General features: G+C 39.7%; 1 protein-coding gene across 1 annotated transcript; it reads left to right on the top strand.

Annotated features, from left to right (window-relative positions):
- The first annotated feature begins 2,558 nt into the window (after positions 1-2,558).
- On the top strand, positions 2,559-18,601 carry TSPAN13 (tetraspanin 13). Its single transcript, XM_005518850.3, has 6 exons — positions 2,559-2,683; positions 14,457-14,624; positions 15,670-15,750; positions 16,450-16,563; positions 16,897-17,007; positions 18,142-18,601. Exons 1-6 carry the CDS (start codon positions 2,621-2,623, stop codon positions 18,214-18,216), a joined length of 612 nt encoding a protein of 203 aa, XP_005518907.1. The 5' UTR covers positions 2,559-2,620; the 3' UTR covers positions 18,217-18,601.
- The last annotated feature ends 358 nt before the right edge of the window (positions 18,602-18,959 follow it).

Here is an 18,959-nt window from a genome sequence, read left to right as displayed (position 1 = left end):
AAAGAATTGAGCCAATTTAGTCCTAGCCAGTATACAAGCTAAGTGCTGATGCAAAATGGGAGCACAGACACCCTCCTGACCACCATCAGAAATCACAGGCATCAGCACAGCCAACAGCTGTATCACCAAAAGTGTTATTTTAAATCCAAACCATATTATTCCAAGTTTTTACTATAGCTTGTGAACAAAACTGGGAGGGGGATGGAGGATTGCTACATTTGTCATAGAGCTATTTACTTAAATGGAGCCTTTGAGTGCTTACATCAGCTGAACTATGCCCAGAGTTTATGGTCAGAGCTGGGTATGAACCACCTTGCATCACACGTGGTTAGGTGGCTACCTGAAGCAGTGAACATGTACATGAAAAGGTACTTCCCACCCACAACAGGCTGTAGGAGCTGGGTCCCTTAATAAGAAACACCAGCATTAATTAAGAAAGTGGAGGTACAGCTTTTAATAATTAATAAGTGAAAGAGATCTTCTGAAAAGAAGGGTAGTGGATGATCGTGTTGAATAATTCAGCACTATAACCAAAGCAACAATGGCACAGTAACTTTAGATGTTAGCATTTGCAACAAAATCCAACAAAAACATTTGATACGCTGACGGCTGCTTGTGTTCAGGAAAGGGCATACATCCAAAATACACTTTTCTATCAAGCAGACAATTTCTGAAACCAGTCTTTACAACAAAATTGCAAGCTGCTAGTAAAATTACACTGAAACAAATGACTTTATACTGAGTTTATGCTCTGCTAGAGCTGGGCCCAAAGGATCAGAAGCATGGCCCAGTAAAGGCAGTATTTCCAGTCAGTAAATCTGCATTCCCAATAGACCAAATTAGCCACAACATTAAGTCAGTTTAATTATCAGAGAAAAAAAAAAAATCTCAACAGATTTTTAACGCTTCCTCTCACTTCACAAAGCTCCACAGCAGGGATGTCAAATTTAGAAACAAACAAACATAAAGCTTCAGCAGCTGTTGAGCATTCAGATTTAATTTTTGGTCACAAATATTGCAGAATTTGAATTTGTAGTCCATCTAGCAGCTGCAAGGTAGACATACTTCAATAGAAAAGCAACAAGTCTTTGTTACTTCATGAGAAAAAAAAAAAAGTGTATTGTATTTAATTGGAGAAGTCTAGCAAAATACCAAAAAGCATGGAAAAAAAAAAAGATTTTTAAAACTAGAAAGAAAAGATCTGAGTGATAGACTAGGAAAGACAAAGTGTGCTGCTGTTCAACATCTCACTGCTGGCAAAGGTTATTTGCCTGCTGGGGCTTCCTTAGCAGATGAAGGCCAGCCAAATTACAGGAAAAAAAAAGACCACTTTTGGAATTTCCTCCCTGAACTGTTTTGATGACAAGTTCCTATTAAGAATTGTCATGAATTCATCAGAAAGTAGATACAGCTTCCTTTGCTTACTAGGAACTGACCATCACAAGTTCTCCAGCACCAAAATCTGATAAAGTAATACTGTGCCATGTACCCTTACAGACATCCCGAGGGAGGAACAAGCAATTCCATGTCTCTTTGTGAAGCCCAGCAAGAAAGATAAGAAACTGCCTTGGACACTAATCCTGCAATACATGTCCACACTAGAATAGCTGGCAGATACTAGATCTGTTGTATTTAAAGCATCATTCAGCAGGCTGCAGCTCACGGGGACTGTGAAGACAGGATTTTGGATAGCTGTGAACCAGGACATCATTCAAGACAAGTAGGAACATTTAATAAAAACTAGGTACTGAATAGCAGGAAATTATCAATACAGTTGGAAGATTTTGTAAAGTAGATTAATTGTAATTAAAAATATTTAACCCTCAACCTAAGGAAATATACAGGTATGTAAGGAGACACAGTAGAAAGATGACTTAGTAAAAATAAATAAATACATTCAAAATAGAAGTAAGAGGACAGCAGCAGTGCCGGGCTGACGGTTGGACTTGGTGGTCTCTTCCAACCTCGATGATTCTATGAAGCGCTGATAGAACTACCAACACTCCGAATACTTTCACGGTCTGTACAAGTAAATCCCTGGATGTTCTCTTTGGGATTACTCAGGCCATGGATTATAGGGGCGAGCCGCCACCGGCGAGGCGCCGCCGCTCGTGTGGGGAGCAGAACGGCGCCGCGCCGGGTTCCGGCGGGCGGGGAGCGGGGAGTGGGCTCGTACGGCCACTGCAGCGGGGAGCGGGGAATAGGGAGCGGGGAATGGGGAGCGGGGAATGGGGAGCGGGGAATGGGGAGCGGGGAATGGGGAGCGGGGAATGGGGAGCGGGGAATGGGGCATGAGGCAGGGGGAAGGGGGCAGGAGGCATGGGGAATGGGGCAGGGGGAATGGGGCAGGGGGAATGAGGAATGGGGAATGGGGCAGGGGGAGCGGGACTCGCGCGGACACCGCAGAGCTGAGCGGGTCCCGCCCGCACAGCGCGAGCCGCCGGATAGCGGGTGACTGCACTGACGTCACAGCCTCATTTGCATACATGTACCTTTGCGCCCCGCGGCGACCAATCGGCGGGCGCCGCTCACCTGCTGCGGCCGCACCCGCGCGCGGCCGGGGGCGGGGCCGCGGCCTCCTGGCGGAGCGGCTGCCGCGCGGGGCGGCGGTGGCGGAGCCATGGCGTGCGGCGGCTTCGCCTGCTCCAAGAACTGCCTGTGCGCCCTCAACCTGCTCTACACGGTGCGTGCCCGCCGCGCTCGGCCCGCCCGCGGGCGCTGCCTCGGCCCGCCGCTCCCGCCGCCGGCTGGGCTGGGCTGGCCTGGGCTGAGCTGAGGAGGGGAGGTGGCGGGGTTCGCTGCGCTTCTCCCGGCGGGATGTGGCCGCGGGGGTGGGGGGGTCTGCGCTGCGGCCGCTGGGGGGTCGCGGCTTCCGGCTGGGGAGGATGGGGTGGGAGGGGTGAGGAGGTGACAGAGGTTAGGCCGGGCTTTGTCACCGCGCGGACGTGGCTGCTCGGGATCAAAATCCAGGGCGGCCCGGGAGCGCTGACCGCCCGGGGCGGCGGCGGCCGGATCATCTCCTGGGAGGAGCGGCCCCGGTGCCCTTTTTCTGCGTCTGGAAAGGGCGCTGCACTAATCCAGGCGTGAAACAGGGAAAGGGTTTGTTTTGTTATTCCTCAGCAAGGATCAGCGCCCAGATAAGTGCGGTACGGTCAATGACGAGGCCCCCGGCACCCCGGTGTTCCCTGGGATGGAGCAGGGAGTTGCCAAGTCGGGCTGCCTGGGGTGGTGGGAACCATAGGTGAGGAGGGGGAAAAAAAGTAGGATGTTAAACTGAAATAAATGACTTTGCTGGGGAGCTCCAGACAGGTGCCTGATTTTGTTCCAGCATTTTGGAGGGCTTGTTTTCTACAGATAAGAACAAAATTTCCAGTTGTGGTGTAGCTACAGGAATGTTTTTCCTCGCCATCTATTTTTAAAGGGCTCAGAAATAGCAAGAAACGGGAGTAAGTGTAATGGCTTCCTCTCACAGCACATCTAGAGAGGTAGAATGTCCTCTAATATTTCATGTTAACAACTGTGCTTGGGAGTGACTTTGAGCAGACTGAAATTGGGGTCAGCCAGCGTTTGTGGGCAGTTGTATCTGTGCTTTTCCAAAAGCACTGCCTGATCTCGGCTGAAGGCAAGACGGTAGAACGAGCAGGTCTAACGCGGTTCATCAGAACAAACCGTAGCTGGCAGTAACTGGACCTGATGGTGCTCACCAGGATGGAGCACAAAGGGATGTGGAAGCACCTGTGCTGAAGCCAGGGTTGGTTGATGTTACAATCTTGGGTGTACAGGGTTACCCGACCCCCCTTTTCCTCTGAAAAGAGCAGAAGAGAAACCTTGATATAAGAGAGGCTGCACTATTACTTGGTCTCTGTCCTTGGAGGAGCTTGAGGAATGAAATATGTCCCTGAAAAAATCTGGAGCATTATTAGGCAGCCCAGCCTACCCACTGTGAAAGTCAGCCTGGATCCCTGTGGTACCTCCTGTTGTTGGGCTACGTCCAACCAGAACAAAGGGGAGCAGATAGGTGTTTGATATTTGTAGTTGAAGGTAAGTTTATTGTATGTAGAGTGTCATGATGGAGCTAAGTTAGAATCATTAAATAGCTTAGGTTGAAAGAGACCCCAGATGATCATTGCAGTCAACTTTTCATGGGATTTTCCTGTCCCAGAAGGTGAGTTATGAGTGCATTATCCCCTTCCAATTTTGCTTTTCAGTTAATGCAATACTTGTTTTGTTATCATTGCTATCATTCCTTGGGTAACAGAAGGGTGAAAAAAGTATGGATCATTCTCAGGTGGATGCTCAAATCTTCCTGTGATATGATATGGACAGCAGGTGTCTTTCTAATGACTCCATCATTTATTTCTGCAGTCATATAGCCATGTATTAACCAGGTGTAATGAGTCTTGTAGGTCTTTTGTGCATATCTGGCCTCAGCAAGGCTGGGTTGAACTTTTGGACTGCTGTAGTTCTGTCTGTGGTACCTGTACAGTATATTTACAACCTTAATCTCCTCGAGTAGACTTTACTTTGTGGGTGTCACTTGGTCTTCTGTCATGTGACCTACACAGAACATGTTTTTGCTGAAGGGAAGGAATGACGTCTTTAAATGATAGTCACAAGAATATCTAATTGTTATTGCTAGTATTGTTTATTAATTATAGACAAGTTACAAGACATAATGCTTTTAAATCCATAGTTGGAAAAATAACACTTAAGGTGCTTAGTTGGCTTGGTAGAGTTGTTCTAGTAAAATGTGTGGGCTTCTCTGTTCCTTGGTTAGACAGAAACCTGAAATACAGGGGTTGGAGCAGCACAGTGAATGATGGATTTATTTTCTCCCAGCTGGAAAAAAGAGTACGGGAGACAGAGCAATGACCTCATAACTGTCTCTTTAAAATAGTGTTGATTCGCTAGTAAGTGGTGAGAAGGGAGTAATGGTGGTAAGAAGGTATAGATGTGTTTCTATGACATGAATTAACCCTGAAAACTGGAGGTTTCGGTTTATATTCCGACTTTCATTAAAACACTCTGAGACTATAGAGGTTATATTGGAGCTTAATTTATTTTTTTGTTTTTTAGTACTGCTTTTTTTGAGTTTTTTAGTAGGACACCAAGAAAAATGTATGTCCTGGCAGTAATAAATCAGTTACTGGTTTAAGGCAAGAAACCTGTAACGTAATTGCTCACTTAATGTTCTTTTCAGATGTTACTTTGATGATGACTTTTGTTTCTTCTCCTGACTAAGTTGGTGTCCTTAGGCCCTGATTCTATTTTTCAGTCTATTTTATATGAGTAATTCTGACATCTGTGCTGAGTCTTGCTGACTTCAGTATGGTTCCTTACGGGTAGAGGAAGAATAGAAAAAAAAAATTGAGACTATTTATTGACTGGGTATGTGATGATGTATATTGTCAGAATAAAGCCTTACATGGAAGAACTGGATACAAGAACCTTTAAAATACTAATTTTGGGTATCTGGCCTATTTAGTTTTTATTTAGTCACTCATATTTACATTGCCCATCAAATAGCAAATCTATACAAACTGTTCAAAATGCCTGTCCACAGAATTTATCCAAATTCAGGGATATGATTGTAGCTTAAACTTCCAACGAAGTCTTCAATGTTTGTGTTGAAGTGCAGACAGTTAATATCTTTGTTCATATCTGATTTTCTGAGAGAGAAGTTCCTAACTAGTGGCGAAAGGTTGAAGTGGTAGGTGAGGCACAAGATTAAATATTCAAATAAAAAAAAAAAAATACTGACAGTTCATTTGAGTGGTGTGTGCTGATTTTGTCACCCAAGCAGCTACTTAATTATTGCTGCAGCAGAAAACATGAAATGTTTGTTGGCAGTATGTAAGCATCTCACATTTTGATGAGCAGGCTTTATGTTTTTCTTACACCTAGAGCAGCCATTTGATTTCAATTAAACCATACAGCACCTTTTCCATTAGAAATGTGTATTTTTTTAGTAGCACCAAGTTATTCTATAAAAGCATTCACATTTACTTGTAACACTAGAAAGTACCGTATCAAAATAATTCATTTTTTATATTGCTTTGTTCTCTGAACCTGTTTTTTTGATTGCCTATTAAGTGTCTAATCCATTTTCAAAGCATTGTTTGAAAGAGTTTTTTGGACTTGTTTTGTTTTGTTTTTCCTATCACTGTTTCTTGTTCTCTGGGTGCTGTAATTATTGAAAATGCTTTTGGCCTTTCTGCCCTCTTTATCAAACTTGCTTTTCCTGTATTATGGAAATGTGCAAAGATAAATACAGAAATTCTCAGATTTGGACTGTGTGTGCTTGGTATCATGGAATTATTTGGGTTGGAAAGGACCTTCAAAATCATGATAGTCCAACCCCTCTGCCATGGACAGGGACACCTACCTCTAGACCAGGTTGTTCATAGCCTCATCCATCCTGGCCTTGAAGATTTTTTAAGAGGGTTTTTAATTACTAAAGTATTTTATAATAATGTTTGTCATACTTTCAGAGTTCCTGATGCAGAGGAATGTTGCATCTTCCATACAAATCTATCTGCTTCATCTTTTTGCTGCTTAGGGGAAACCTGGTGTTAGAGGCAGGGTGATTATCTGGATTTTCCTCGAGAAAGGGAATGTGTCTTTGTGTTCTCAGGTATTTCCTGACTGGTGTAGTGGCTACACAGAGCTAGGTACAAGCATACAGGAGTTAGAGAAGCACAATTCTTGCCACAATTGGCAATTTCTTTCACATTGGTGAGTGAACCTGCAATCTCTGAGTGCAGTTCCATTTTGGTTTGTCCTTAGTTTGTTTTCAGCTGTAAGAAGTAAATAACCTGCTGCTTGCCCTGTCTGACAGGCTCCAGTCAGCATTTAGGTGTGCAGCATCAAGAGTTTGCCCCAGCCCCAGCCTGCTCTGTGTTGGTCTCCCTCATTGTCATGACTGGTGGAGTAATTTCTGTTGTTCTCAAGAACATTTTGAAGTTGGCAGTATAAGCTGGGCTATCTAGTCTTGACATGGAAATAAAACTGGTACAGAAGCTCCCAGGTATTAGTCAAGGAAGGTGATATTGGTCATGCCGGTCTTGTGGCCTTTTTGTTTTCATTGGCATTTTGGGAAGGTTTCTGTACTCACACTTGAGAACACAGAAGAGTGCAGCTAAAGTACGGATAGATATTTAAAGATGTTTTTCCAGGGCTTGGAAAGGCCCTCAACTATAATGTGTGTCAGTTTATAGCCAAAGTGACAGAGGTTTGTGGTACTGGGTCCATAGACTAACTGGGAGTGGATTTTGGTTTTTCGTTGTCTGGTGCAGAGTGTGCAGTGGCATTTGGAGCTAAGAAGGCAACCTGCCCTTAGGGAAAGAGCAGGAGAACGAGGGCACAGAGGAAGAGGGTATATGGAACACAGTGTGTTTTGATACTGCTCATCTTTTCAGCCATCCTGTTGGTGCAGGTGTGTACTTTAAAACCAGCACAATTATTGAGAACCCCTTTGAATGCCCCATAGAAGCCTTGTACCTTACATCATTAGTTGTGGGGTTTTGTACCCTTGTTTTTGTGTTGAAGGAGATATGATGTGTGGAAGAAGGATCTGTGGGCTCACCAGGCTTTGTGAAAACATTTCATAACCTCTTAAAAAACAATGAATAAATATGCAAGTAAAAATAAACATTTTGGAACATAATTGTTCCTGCTGCACAGCAGAAAGATTCCATTTCCAAAGACCAGAGAGTATTAAGCAGGGGTTAAATCTGACATTTTAATGTGTGAGTAGTTTGTTACATGGCCAATAACGTGAATAGCTCTTTACAAGGCCTAAAAGTGAAAGAACAGGCTTTTGTGACAGGAGTCAGGAATGCTGTCTTTCACGTAAATTGTTTGTTCCACACTATGTGTCTCAAGGCTGTCCAGTAATCAGACTGCTGATCACTCTTCATTTAAGGAAGTCACGTAAAGTTGGAAGATGTTGCTTTCTGTTAGAAATCCTTTGGAGGTACCCTGAGCTTTCCTTTGCTCTCAGTAAAGCAGAAGTAGTACTGTAAAGAAATAAAGTTGCTTACAGGTTAAGTAGTTCACAACTGTGATAGAAACCAATTGAGCTTCGTTTTAACTTGCTAAAGGTTATGGTTACACCACTGTGTACCACCTGCTGTTTTCATGTGGTGTTTTTAAATGAAGTGCCAGGAATCAGAATTGTCTTCTAGATTATCTATGGCTGTGCAAAAATGATTGCCCAGGTTGAAGGGGAGAGTGATAGAAACCTGTACCTTCAGTATATATGCCATTTGGCATTTAAATTTTAAAGGACCCTTAAAAGTAGTAGAATATGAACTTATACGCGGAGGGAGAGGTTAGGGAGGATGTATTTCATAATTTGTGTAATCTGTCTGGTTTTAGTTCCTGTTCCATATCCACCCTGACAGCTATTCTGTAAATATTTCCCTTGCTGATATGAGTATAAATGCTATATAATCACTTTACCTGGGAATGGTGAGTCAGTAGTTCATGAAATTTAAATTCTGAAATGTAGTTTTTAGCAACTCCTGTTTGTAGAGGTGATAAGGAAGCTGTGGGAGCACCAGCTTCAGCATATGACTTCCTTCCTAGCCAGCAGTCTCAGCTAGTTGAAATAACAAAAAGTTGCCAGTTAGTCGAGACAGCAGATTTGCTGGCAGCTTGCTGTTATAGAAAGGAAGAAGTGGTTTTAGCATTTGTTTCTCATGGCATTGTATAGAGAAATAGTTTGTCAGTATCTTTGTTTCTCTTTTGTAATGTAGACTGTAAACTTACACATAAGTACAGAAGGGATACTTGTGGAGAGAAATATGTTTTTTCCAGTACAGGAAAGAGGGAAATGAACAGCTATGCGCACAAGAGAACTTTGATTTAAAGAAGAGAGAAAATTAGGAGATTTGTTAGAGAAACTGTTATTTTTTGGAACATGCCTGAAGTTCATATGTGTGTATGAAAAAGGGGGACATCACCTAAACTGGAGTCTGATCTCTTCCATCGATCTCGAACTTAAATCTTCCCTAAAATTTTCCCTATACAGATACTGACATTGGAGTAAAGTTTTGTCTACTGACAATATGCTTGATTTTTTTTCCCCATATTTTCTACTTCAAAGTAGAAATACTCTTATCTCATCGGGAAAACCACTGATCTTCACTTAGAATTTGTGCTACCTAAAGGTTTATTCTGGTAAAGCATTTACTTAATTTCAAAATTACTAGTTTATATATTGAATTGTGCTAAGCTTGTATTTGTGCATGTGTGTGCCTTTAAGTAAGGTAGCTAGGGTTTAAATTGGTGGAGAAGATAATATATAGTAAATGAAGATGCTAAATACAAAATACTGTCACCCCTCCACATGTATACACTTTCCATTGTATTGGCTTTGTATTGTTTTTCTGGTTTGTGGACAGTGTGTGCTTATAGCATCATTCTGTACTCAAATTACTCCAGTTCAAGGTTATTATAAATTCTTAGCTTGTAATGCTTGTTGGCTTTTATGTGAGCATGCCTTAAGTGAGTGTGACCTTTTAAATCGCTTCTAAGCACAAGAATTGTGTTTTGGATGCCACTTCTGAAGAGTAATTTGTTGCTCTCTTATTGAGAGACTTTCTTACTGCATGTAAGAAGGTGTTTTGCTGATAGATAGTTTAGAAGTTATGCAATGAGCTAGATGGTGCAGATAAGTCTTTGGTCAGTGCTAAATCCACCTCTTATCTACCCGTTAAAATTTAGATTTTTGCTTTGGAGAGAGTGGCATGGTTAAAGTGCTGGCTGTGGTGTGTGGGAGTGTTGGTTGGAAGGCATTTTTGGGGCTCATCAGTCCAGGCACCTCCTGCTCAGAGCGGGATTATGAATAACAGCAGCTTTCTGTCTGTGACTTAGTCTGCAGAGTCTTGGAAACCTGTGAGAACAAAGATCATCACCTTGCAGATGTGTTTCCAGTCTTAACCTCCCAAGCTGTTGTTTGTGATACTCAGAAGAGCTTGACTGCATGTTTATGTAATGTGCCTTCAGCTTTAGTTAGTATGTGCTTATCCCCAGGCAGCCTGTCATATTAAACATACCCAGATCCATCACCTCTTCTCAAACCTCTAATTCTCAAGACTCCATGCCATTTTACTGACTCTTACCAGGTTCTCAAATTCCTTTTCCACCTGGGGGACTTGAAATGGAACATAGTGTTTGAGCTTCAGTCTCACCAGCATTGTATTTCCTTTGATTGCACTCCTCTTGGCTTTCCTTGTTTGCAGTGAGAGCTGACTCCTGGATTTTATTCAAGCTGACAAACAGTTTGAGCTCCATGTCTATCTCAGTAATGCTGTTGCTCAACTGGTCTGATCACAGGCTCCACTGAAGCACTCAGGAGCACAATTTTTCACTTTGCAAGGTTCCTAAGATTGGCTTACTCCTCAAGTTTATCAAGGTATATCTGAGTTTAACTCTCTTTGGAGAGTCAACCACTCCTCCTTGTGTAGTATCATCCACATATTTTCTGAGAATTCATTTTGTGTTATATTCAGGTTGTTGATGAATATACTGTGTGATTTTGGCTCCAGCCTTTGTGATGGTGCTTACCTGCTAACTTACCTGGATGCTGAGCCATCAATTACTGCTCTTCAAATTCAGCAGTCTGGCCTGTGGCCATTCAGTCTAACAGGACAACCCTCCAACCCTCCTGTGGGAAACTGGATTAGCCCTAATCCCTAAAAACTGCACTGTGGTTTCAGATATTTTTGGTAAATACATAGAGCAAATATTTGAAGCGTTACTAACCAAATCTAGATTTGTGTAAGTAAATCCGTATAGGTAAAATGAAGTTTCACTCATAATTCAGTCTTCCAAGGATGACACTGTTTACTTTGGAAGACTTCTGCTGCTGTGAAATGTGCTCTCAGCTAAATAAAATGTGACATTCAGAAGCTCTGTAGAGAGTCCTTTTTCCTTTATTTGACAGAAATACATGGCCTTTTTGCATGTAGGTAAAGCTTGTGTGTTTGGAATGTACATGTTACTCATTTGAAGTGGTTAGGGTCACTAATTTTGTTTCAAGTGAATTATAATTTATAGTATAATTTACATTATGCTGTAAATTTATAGCAGCTTCAGGTTTAGAAAAATTACATTTAAATCGTTTCATCTCAAAACACTGGAATAAGCACTGTTGAGTGTTCATTTCTAGTAACTAAACAGTGCATAACACTATTTGCATAAAACAGTGCAAAGCCTTGCATTGTTTTACAGACTTGTAAAAACTCTTCTCAAAACAGCTGAAGTTATTTTTCCTTTTTGTAGTAGTGTGCTTTTACTTTAGTTTTTTTTGCATTACGGCACTAAAAAACTATATAGAGAGAGTTATTTCTCTCATTCAGATAGTCTGTGCCAAACCTGATTATGAAGGAATAACCATAATTTCATCTTTCACTAAAAATGTGGAGGAGACAAACTTAATACTAAATCACTTTCTGTGATTAGTACATCACAGTGGTTAGTAAATCTGTAGTCTCCATTTCAGTTTTGAAACAGTCAATTTTTCATGATTTCAAGTGGCAAGAAAGAGTAGCCAGTAATGATTTTGATCCAAATCATGGATCTGCCTGACTGGATACAGCCATTTTCACATAGTTTGTCAGCCAGAGCCCAGTAGCACAGATCTGTGCTGAATTTCCAGATGTTTTAAGGAATTGGACAGTGGACAACTTCGTCAAGTGAAAGAAAACAGAGCCTTGATATTATGGAGGTAACACTTGAAAATGATATTGATAGCTCTAAAACTTGAATGTGATCGAATGTGAAACTAAACTATTTTCTGTTATTTCATAAATATCTGGAGTTCAATAATGGATTTAAAGTCTAGAGAGGCCTTTTTTCCCCACTTCATTGAAAACCAGACCTTTTCTAGACTCAACATGTGGCTGCTTCTACCAGAAAAGCTTTTTGTGCCAGAGTGTCAGGACGCTTCTAGTATCATGCAACTAATTTTATGCATGTATCATCAGATTAATGTAAGGTGAGATCAGTAATGGCAGCAGGAAGCAACTCGTACCCTGCACCTCGGACTGTGTTTATCCAGTAGGTCTTAGAGACAGAGATTTTGTCTCTTGTTTTGATTTCAGTATTTTAAGAACAAACTAATTTCATGTAATGCTTTTGGACCTCTTATGAAATGAGCAAAGCTGAACAAGCACATATTTTGGTATCCTGGAGGCAGATTGGTGAAAGATTTGCCCTCAGACAGAAAAGTATTGGTGGAAGTCATTAGAAACAAAGTTTTATCTGCTCTTCTTTGTGAAATAAATTGAAATTTGACATTGCTTGTGAGACTTTAATTTTTTTAAAAAAAAAATCTATGTAGTGGCAGTGTGAGTTCAGTGCTTAGAAGCTGATGCAGAGCATGGGATGTCAGACAGTGCTTTTTGATTGGAAATTGGGCTATGGGGTTTCTTTTGTGACTTGCTTCTTGTACTTACATGGAAAAATAAATCTTTCCAGTGGAATAAGACATTGAAATAAAGCGAGTGGGCATAGATCAGAAAAGGTAGGTCTTGCAATAAACTGTCTGATTAGCAAGGCTAATTTTCAATGTACTGGTACCAGGAAGTTTATAGCCTTGTGCAGCATGGTTTCAGAAAAATTGTCTGTGTTAGAGCTAAGGTGTTTTATTTTATTTTTTTCTTTAATCCTCTCTATAATTTTGATTCATGACACCTTGGCCTGTTGTTTTGGTTTTAAGTAAATGTGGTAATTTAGGCTTTTTGTTTAAGAGAAACAAAGACAAATGTGAAATCATCCTAAAACTCTGCTGGTATTGAACAATTCCTTTTTATGTCTTACTTTGTCACCTTATGTGTTAAGAGACAAGTGTAGGTAGGACAAATATCCTGCTTTTGTTCTTGCAGGCTCTTAAATTTCTTGTGTGGATTACTGACTTTTGGTAAAAAGTTTTTTTGAGACGTATTCTTGTGTGAACACACACAAAAAAAATCCACCTGCCCTGTTTTGATCTTGATGAGCATCTCTAGTTTTACTAGCTTTCATGATGTTACCTTACATTTCTGTGTTTCAAAAGCTTCATTACATAGTTTACTCCTCTAAAATGTACTTAAATGGAAAAAATAGACAGATGTATTTGGCATTAAAACCAACAAGAATTCCCACCTGTAGGGTAAATATACTAAAGTGGTAAATTGGGAATTACCTTTTTTTTTCTTTTCTTTTCTTTTTTTTTTTAATTCTTCTTGCCTCTGGGTAAGCAGTAAAATGTCATGAGAATGTGCCTTGTTTGAATGGAAATGATGAGCAAGTGCAAGTGCTTGCTCTATACCTGTTGTTAAATGAAACCAAGTAGTAGGACTAGACTAAGTGCCTGCTGTTTTATATTGTTGCTTGGGATTTTTTTTAAAATAGCTATAAAGCTGGGCATTTTTTGGTGAGATCAGAGTTTTGGAAAGTTAAAACTTGCATGTTGAATTGGTGTCAGAGAATGTGACGAGCGATGTTATGCATGGGTCTGTCTCAAGCCATAGAGTCTTGGGCACCTTGTGCCTTGGACATCTGGGTTGGCTTTGTCTGCTGCTTCCCTCCTGCTGGATTTCGTTACAGATTTCTCTGCAGCTTTTCCTGTTGGAATTTCTTTTTTCTTGGGGTTGTGTTTTTTTGGTGTGGAAACAGGAAAGGCTGGAGCTTCCTGCACATATAAACAATATTTCTCTGAAGTAACTGGGACAGATTCCTGCCTGCCTTCCCTGAATACCATGTTTAAAAGGAAGGAAACAGCATAAGTGTTTTGGGTATTGAAATAGGATTCACTTTACTAATAGTAGAGCTGTTTTCTTGAAGAAATATGCAGAAGAGACACGATGACCTTATTGTTTTAATGCATAAAGTCCTTGAAATTCAGATCTGAAATGTATTTTTGTGTGATCATGTTAACTGTTGTGTTACATCATCAAGTATGTAGAAACTTTTTTAGTGAATTAATACAGCTGATTATAGTAAATTTTGGCAAAGTGCCCTTTTTTACACATTCAGGGCTGTGTAGCTGTATATTCTATTTTTTTTTTTCAAATATACTGCCACAGTTTCACAAAACATCTGAAATTGTTCTTCCACTCTGAGTTAAAGCTGGTGATTTTTAGCTTATTTGTCAATTTTGTTATGATCTACAGTTTAGTGTCTCTAGTCAGTCGCTGACAGTACATGTCGTGACTTACAGGTAGTTTGAGTTGTAACAGTTCCATATTGACAGTGTGGGAGAATATGTATGCCTTAAAACATCTGAACTGAAATTACCTATACAATTATATGGAGGATTGGTTTGTTTAGGGTTGTGTTTCTTCTCTTTGCACCAGAAAGAAAAATTGTACCATTCGAAAAAGAACTTTAATGTAAAAAAATTATCTGGTTATAATTACAGCCTATTTTAATATGCAGTCTAACTTTGTGTTTTCTCTTCCCTCCAGCTGGTGAGCTTGCTGCTGATTGGAATTGCAGCATGGGGAATTGGCTTCGGCCTCATCTCTAGTTTCAGAGTTGTTGGAGTGGTGATTGCAGTAGGAGTCTTCCTCTTCTTTATTGCCTTAGTTGGATTGATTGGTGCAGTGAAACATCATCAAGTATTGCTATTCTTTGTATCCTTCTGATGCACTGCATTGATTGCAGCCTGGTTCAGGCTATGTAAACAACCTCCTTTGTCAGCTGAGACTGCTGGGGGAGGTGTTTCAGAAACAACAGAAATTCACATTCTTACTTTGGTCAAGTGCAGTCTAAATTAGACTTCCTTCCCACTTAACTTTATTTCAGTTTCCTTTTTTCCCTCCATTGTTTGTGCTCTGAAGATAAAAGTATTCACATCTCTTTTTAAAAATAAGACTATTTTAATTCTTTGAGAGCTTTTTATGGTAGCTCACTGTGTCACAGGTGCCTCTTACTGTGTGCTCAACCCTACACAGAGCTAAAATAGGTGAACTATTAATGTTTAACTTTTGTAGTCTGTGAAAAAGAACTGACCTCCACTTTACAAACAGCTGAATTGTGTGAAGTGTCTGCCTCTGAACACAGCAGCCAAATTTTGTAACTACTCTCCAACTTTCAAAATATGATCTTTAGTATCAAAGTTTATTCTTTTTGTTTTATGCTATCATCAGTTGCAGTAGTCCAAAAGTGTGTGAGGCTGTGTTCCAAGAGCAACCCTTACCTTTTTTTATTTTTAATCTATGCTAAAGTTATTTTTTGTAATTAATTACAGGACTCTGTCACTGAAAAAAAGTAATCTGAATATGCAATTTCCAGAAAAATGTTTCCTCTACTGCTGTATTGAAGTTAAGTGTATTGAAATTACATGAGTCCCTAAAGCTGGAGAAAATGGCTGGAGATTTTTCTCTCAAAGCTCCTTTTATTAACCTCTCTGCTCATGTTTTCTTGCTGGACAAGAAATACCTAACCTGGAAATATCAGCTATGTATAGTAGTAGCCAAAAAGAGATAATACATGGTGATAGGGTTTGATAACATTATTTAGGTAATCTTTTCCACATCCAGTCAGAATTTGCTTCCATAGTTCTTTTGTTTTAAAGGACTTACTGTTACCCAGTGAAATAAGGAATACTATTAGGTGTATATGTTATAAAAACAAAATTAATTTGAGAGTCTATCCTTAACTATTGATTGTTTCCAGTACATGATTATTCTTCTGCTAGTCTTTATTGTCCAGTTTTCTGTCTCCTGTGCCTGTTTGGCACTAAATGAGGAACAGCAGGTAAGAAAAGTTTCCTGGCATGTGTATTTGTATGTAGTCCTCCATAAAATGGGGAGAGCATATTTTAAGAAAATCAGCATTGTCCTATTTATTAAAGACCAGACCTTGGTCAGTGCTTGGCAATGGTATCTAGAAATAAATGCATTTGGCTCCTAAAATGACTTTTTTTTTTTCTTAAATTTATTTGTTTTAAAGCTTCCTTTCTAGGTTTATGGTTACAGGTGTAGCAGCATGATATCTTGAACAGATCTTGTGTTCAGCAATTTCAGATAAGCTGATGAAATATACAGTAATCACGGTGTAAATTTGATAAAGTCAGTGAATTGTTCTTGTGTAACTGGAAAGGTCATGACTACATTAGGCAGTTATGTGTGAAAGTAAAACAGTCTTCTGTGTGTTATGAAGACCAGTTCTTACTGCATAAGAAGTGGGTAAGGGCACAGTGACTAAACAATCAGTTTTTGCATATGAGGTTGTTTTTTGTGTATAGCCTGGGCAGTCCCAGCTAGATTAGTCGCATGCCCCTTTACTGGTGATCTTGTTGGGTTTAGCAAAAACAAAGGAAGGAAAGGAATATTCTCCTGTTAAGCATCAAGATCTGAAGGCTTTAGTTATGGCATTATCAACTTGATTTTGTCTATTGTTTTGCGGTGTAAAACAGTTCAATGAATGTAATATGTATTTGCTTATGGCTTCTAGAGTGAACTTCTAGAGGTGGGATGGAGTAACACCAACAGCGCAAGAACAGATATTGAGAGAAATCTGAATTGTTGTGGATTCAGAGTTTTCTATCCAAATGAAACCTGCGCCGCTGTAAGTTCTTCAAGCGTGAAAAACCATAAGTTTTTCACACTGCTTTGTTCAAAAATGTACAACTGTTTTCATAGTTACAGAAAGCTGCATTTTAACATGTTTAATGTAGTTGTTACAGTGATACTAGGCTCTTCTCTTAATTTACTGGAAAGACAATTACAGGGCACCCTGCAGAGTTTGTACTCCACTGTTATTTATATCTACTTGCTCTCTTGGAGTTTCTAAAACAACTGGAGTTTTGTCCATGGGTAGCAGTCTCTTCTAGAGCAAACAAGATGCTTTCAAACAACAAAGTGTCATCAGGAAATTAACAACTCTCTGTATATGCTACAGGATTGTCTTAGAAGTCTCCACTGTAGACCATGTGCACCGATAATGGAAGAATATTCTGGAATGGTACTGAGATTTGTCGGAGGGATAGGACTCTTCTTCAGTTTCACAGAGGTCAGTGAGTGGTTGGAAAATTGAGTGCTTTTTTCCCACTTCTAAAGCTTTGTTTTGTGAAACACAATTTTACAGGTTTATTATAGGAAACCTCAGTCCCATCTCAGGAGTCAAATAATTAATTAGGCCAAATTTTTCAAAGCTATGAGCTTGCTTAAGTCTGTAAAAAGGAAGGCTTTTTCTTGTAACTTTGTCAGCATTAAAATGTGGTGCTGTAAAGTTTAAGCTTTTCAGAATAAACCATTCTCCAACAGTAATAGAAAGTGCTGTTGCTTTACCTTGTTCCCTCTTCTTCCCACCTATTCCCCACTCTAGCACACGGTGTTTGAGGTTTGTTTCTTTTTTGGTGCCACCTGTAGTGCAAAGATAGAGTTCCATGAGGAGTGAACTGTATTTTAAACAGTAGGTTAAAATTAAAAAGGCCTTTTGGCTCTTTGCTTTAGTACCATGATGATGCATAACTTGCTTTATTAATTGGAGTATAAAAGTCCTCAGAGCAGGTCTTTTCTAGTCCAGGAGTAGAGCATGTGAAAATGCTCTTCCTGCTGCTTAGTGCAGTTTTTAGAAGGTTTGTACACATGATGGCAACAAGAGAGATACGGCAACTTTAAACAGAATCATGCTGACCTCAGCCATCTCAGCTAAAAATGTGAAGGTGCTGGGATGGGGGAAGGTAGTTGTGAGAATGGCAAGATTTGAAAATGCACAAGAATAGCCATGTAGTTAAGTGGTAACAGTAAAATGAAGCAATTCGGAAGACTTTTTTATCATTATGCTAAAAGCAGCTTTGTGAGTATTTATCATTTGGGAAGAGGAGAAAAATAATTTAACTTACATTAGAACAATGGGAAATTTTTTATTGCATTGTGAATATGGGTTTGGCTTTTGTTGTTTATAGTTTTGTGGTTTTTGTTTTGCTTTTCTCTCTGTTGCTAGGGTATGATTTTTCTCAGAGAGAGAGGGTGCATTCCTTTTTTCTAATTAAGAAAGGTGGGAATTTAGCAACAGTAAAATATCCTAAACTTGTATACTGGAAATTCATTGTCATGATTTTATGTTTAAAACAAATTTTGTAAAACTAGAGGATGGGATGGAGACCCTCTGTTTAATAATATCTTTGTTTTTTATTTTCAGATTCTGGGAGTCTGGCTGACTTACAGATACAGGAACCAAAAGGATCCCCGTGCAAACCCTAGTGCATTTATTTGATAAGTTTATAAAGGACTAAATCTTATATCTGCACCCTCTACTTAAAAATACTGATTCTCCATAGTTTGGTATTTCTCCATAATAGGTATTCTACATGTACCCAAAATAAAACTCAAGTTCTGTAAGAAATGTGTAGTTTTCATATTTAATTTTTACTATTTTTCTTCTAAGAATCTCTATCTTAAAGTAGATGGGTGCATTCAGTAGCTGGACAGAGCTGAACTGCTGGTTAAGACTTTGTTAATTGTTGTGGTGAGCTCTGTACAATGAGTTTTGAAGCACTACTGGGTTATCTGGTGTAAAAAAAAAAAACCCAGAGTTATTTTCTGCTGTATTGGTTGATTACAAAAATTCAATGAATTCTCATTAAAATGATAAAAATTTATGGTGGATGGTTTGGTATGATTTACTTAGATTTTAGGATGTACTCTAGTAAACTTTTTTGTCTCCCACTTTCCTGCTAAGGTAAAAATAGAAGCTAGAGATGTTATTTTCTATAGTGCACATAAGTGTATGTTAATGACTACTGTAGTCTTCACCCCCATCCCCCCCTCCCCTTCCCTGTTTGTTTTGATTTTCTGGTAGCTTTAGAATTTTGTTGAGAATAAAAACAATGTTAATGAATATTGTCATTATGAGAACAATGAATGAAGAAAACCAGGAGAATGTAATCAGCAGCTGATTAACTTGAAACTTTTTTCCCTTGACAAGTGAATGAAGTTCGGTATTTGCACAATCAATGT

The sequence above is a fragment of the Pseudopodoces humilis genome, chromosome 1, assembly GCF_049639895.1.
Source record: "Pseudopodoces humilis isolate 2021_Gansu_Grassland_sample_001 chromosome 1, ASM4963989v1, whole genome shotgun sequence".
Classification (NCBI taxonomy): domain Eukaryota; kingdom Metazoa; phylum Chordata; class Aves; order Passeriformes; family Paridae; genus Pseudopodoces; species Pseudopodoces humilis.
The sequence above is the reverse complement of the archived record's forward strand: the minus strand, read 5'-3'. Positions and strand labels throughout refer to the sequence as shown.

What these genes read in the sequence shown, in the direction of transcription:
- TSPAN13 (XM_005518850.3), top strand. Translation starts at nt 2,621, where the DNA reads ATGGCGTGCGGCGGCTTCGCCTGCTCCAAGAACTGCCTGTGCGCCCTC. An exon ending in ATCAAGTATTGCTATTCTTT is followed by an intron (nt 14,625 to 15,669) that starts GTATCCTTCTGA and finishes GATTGTTTCCAG; the next exon opens with TACATGATTATTCTTCTGCT. An exon ending in TCTTCTTCAGTTTCACAGAG is followed by an intron (nt 17,008 to 18,141) that starts GTCAGTGAGTGG and finishes TTTTATTTTCAG; the next exon opens with ATTCTGGGAGTCTGGCTGAC.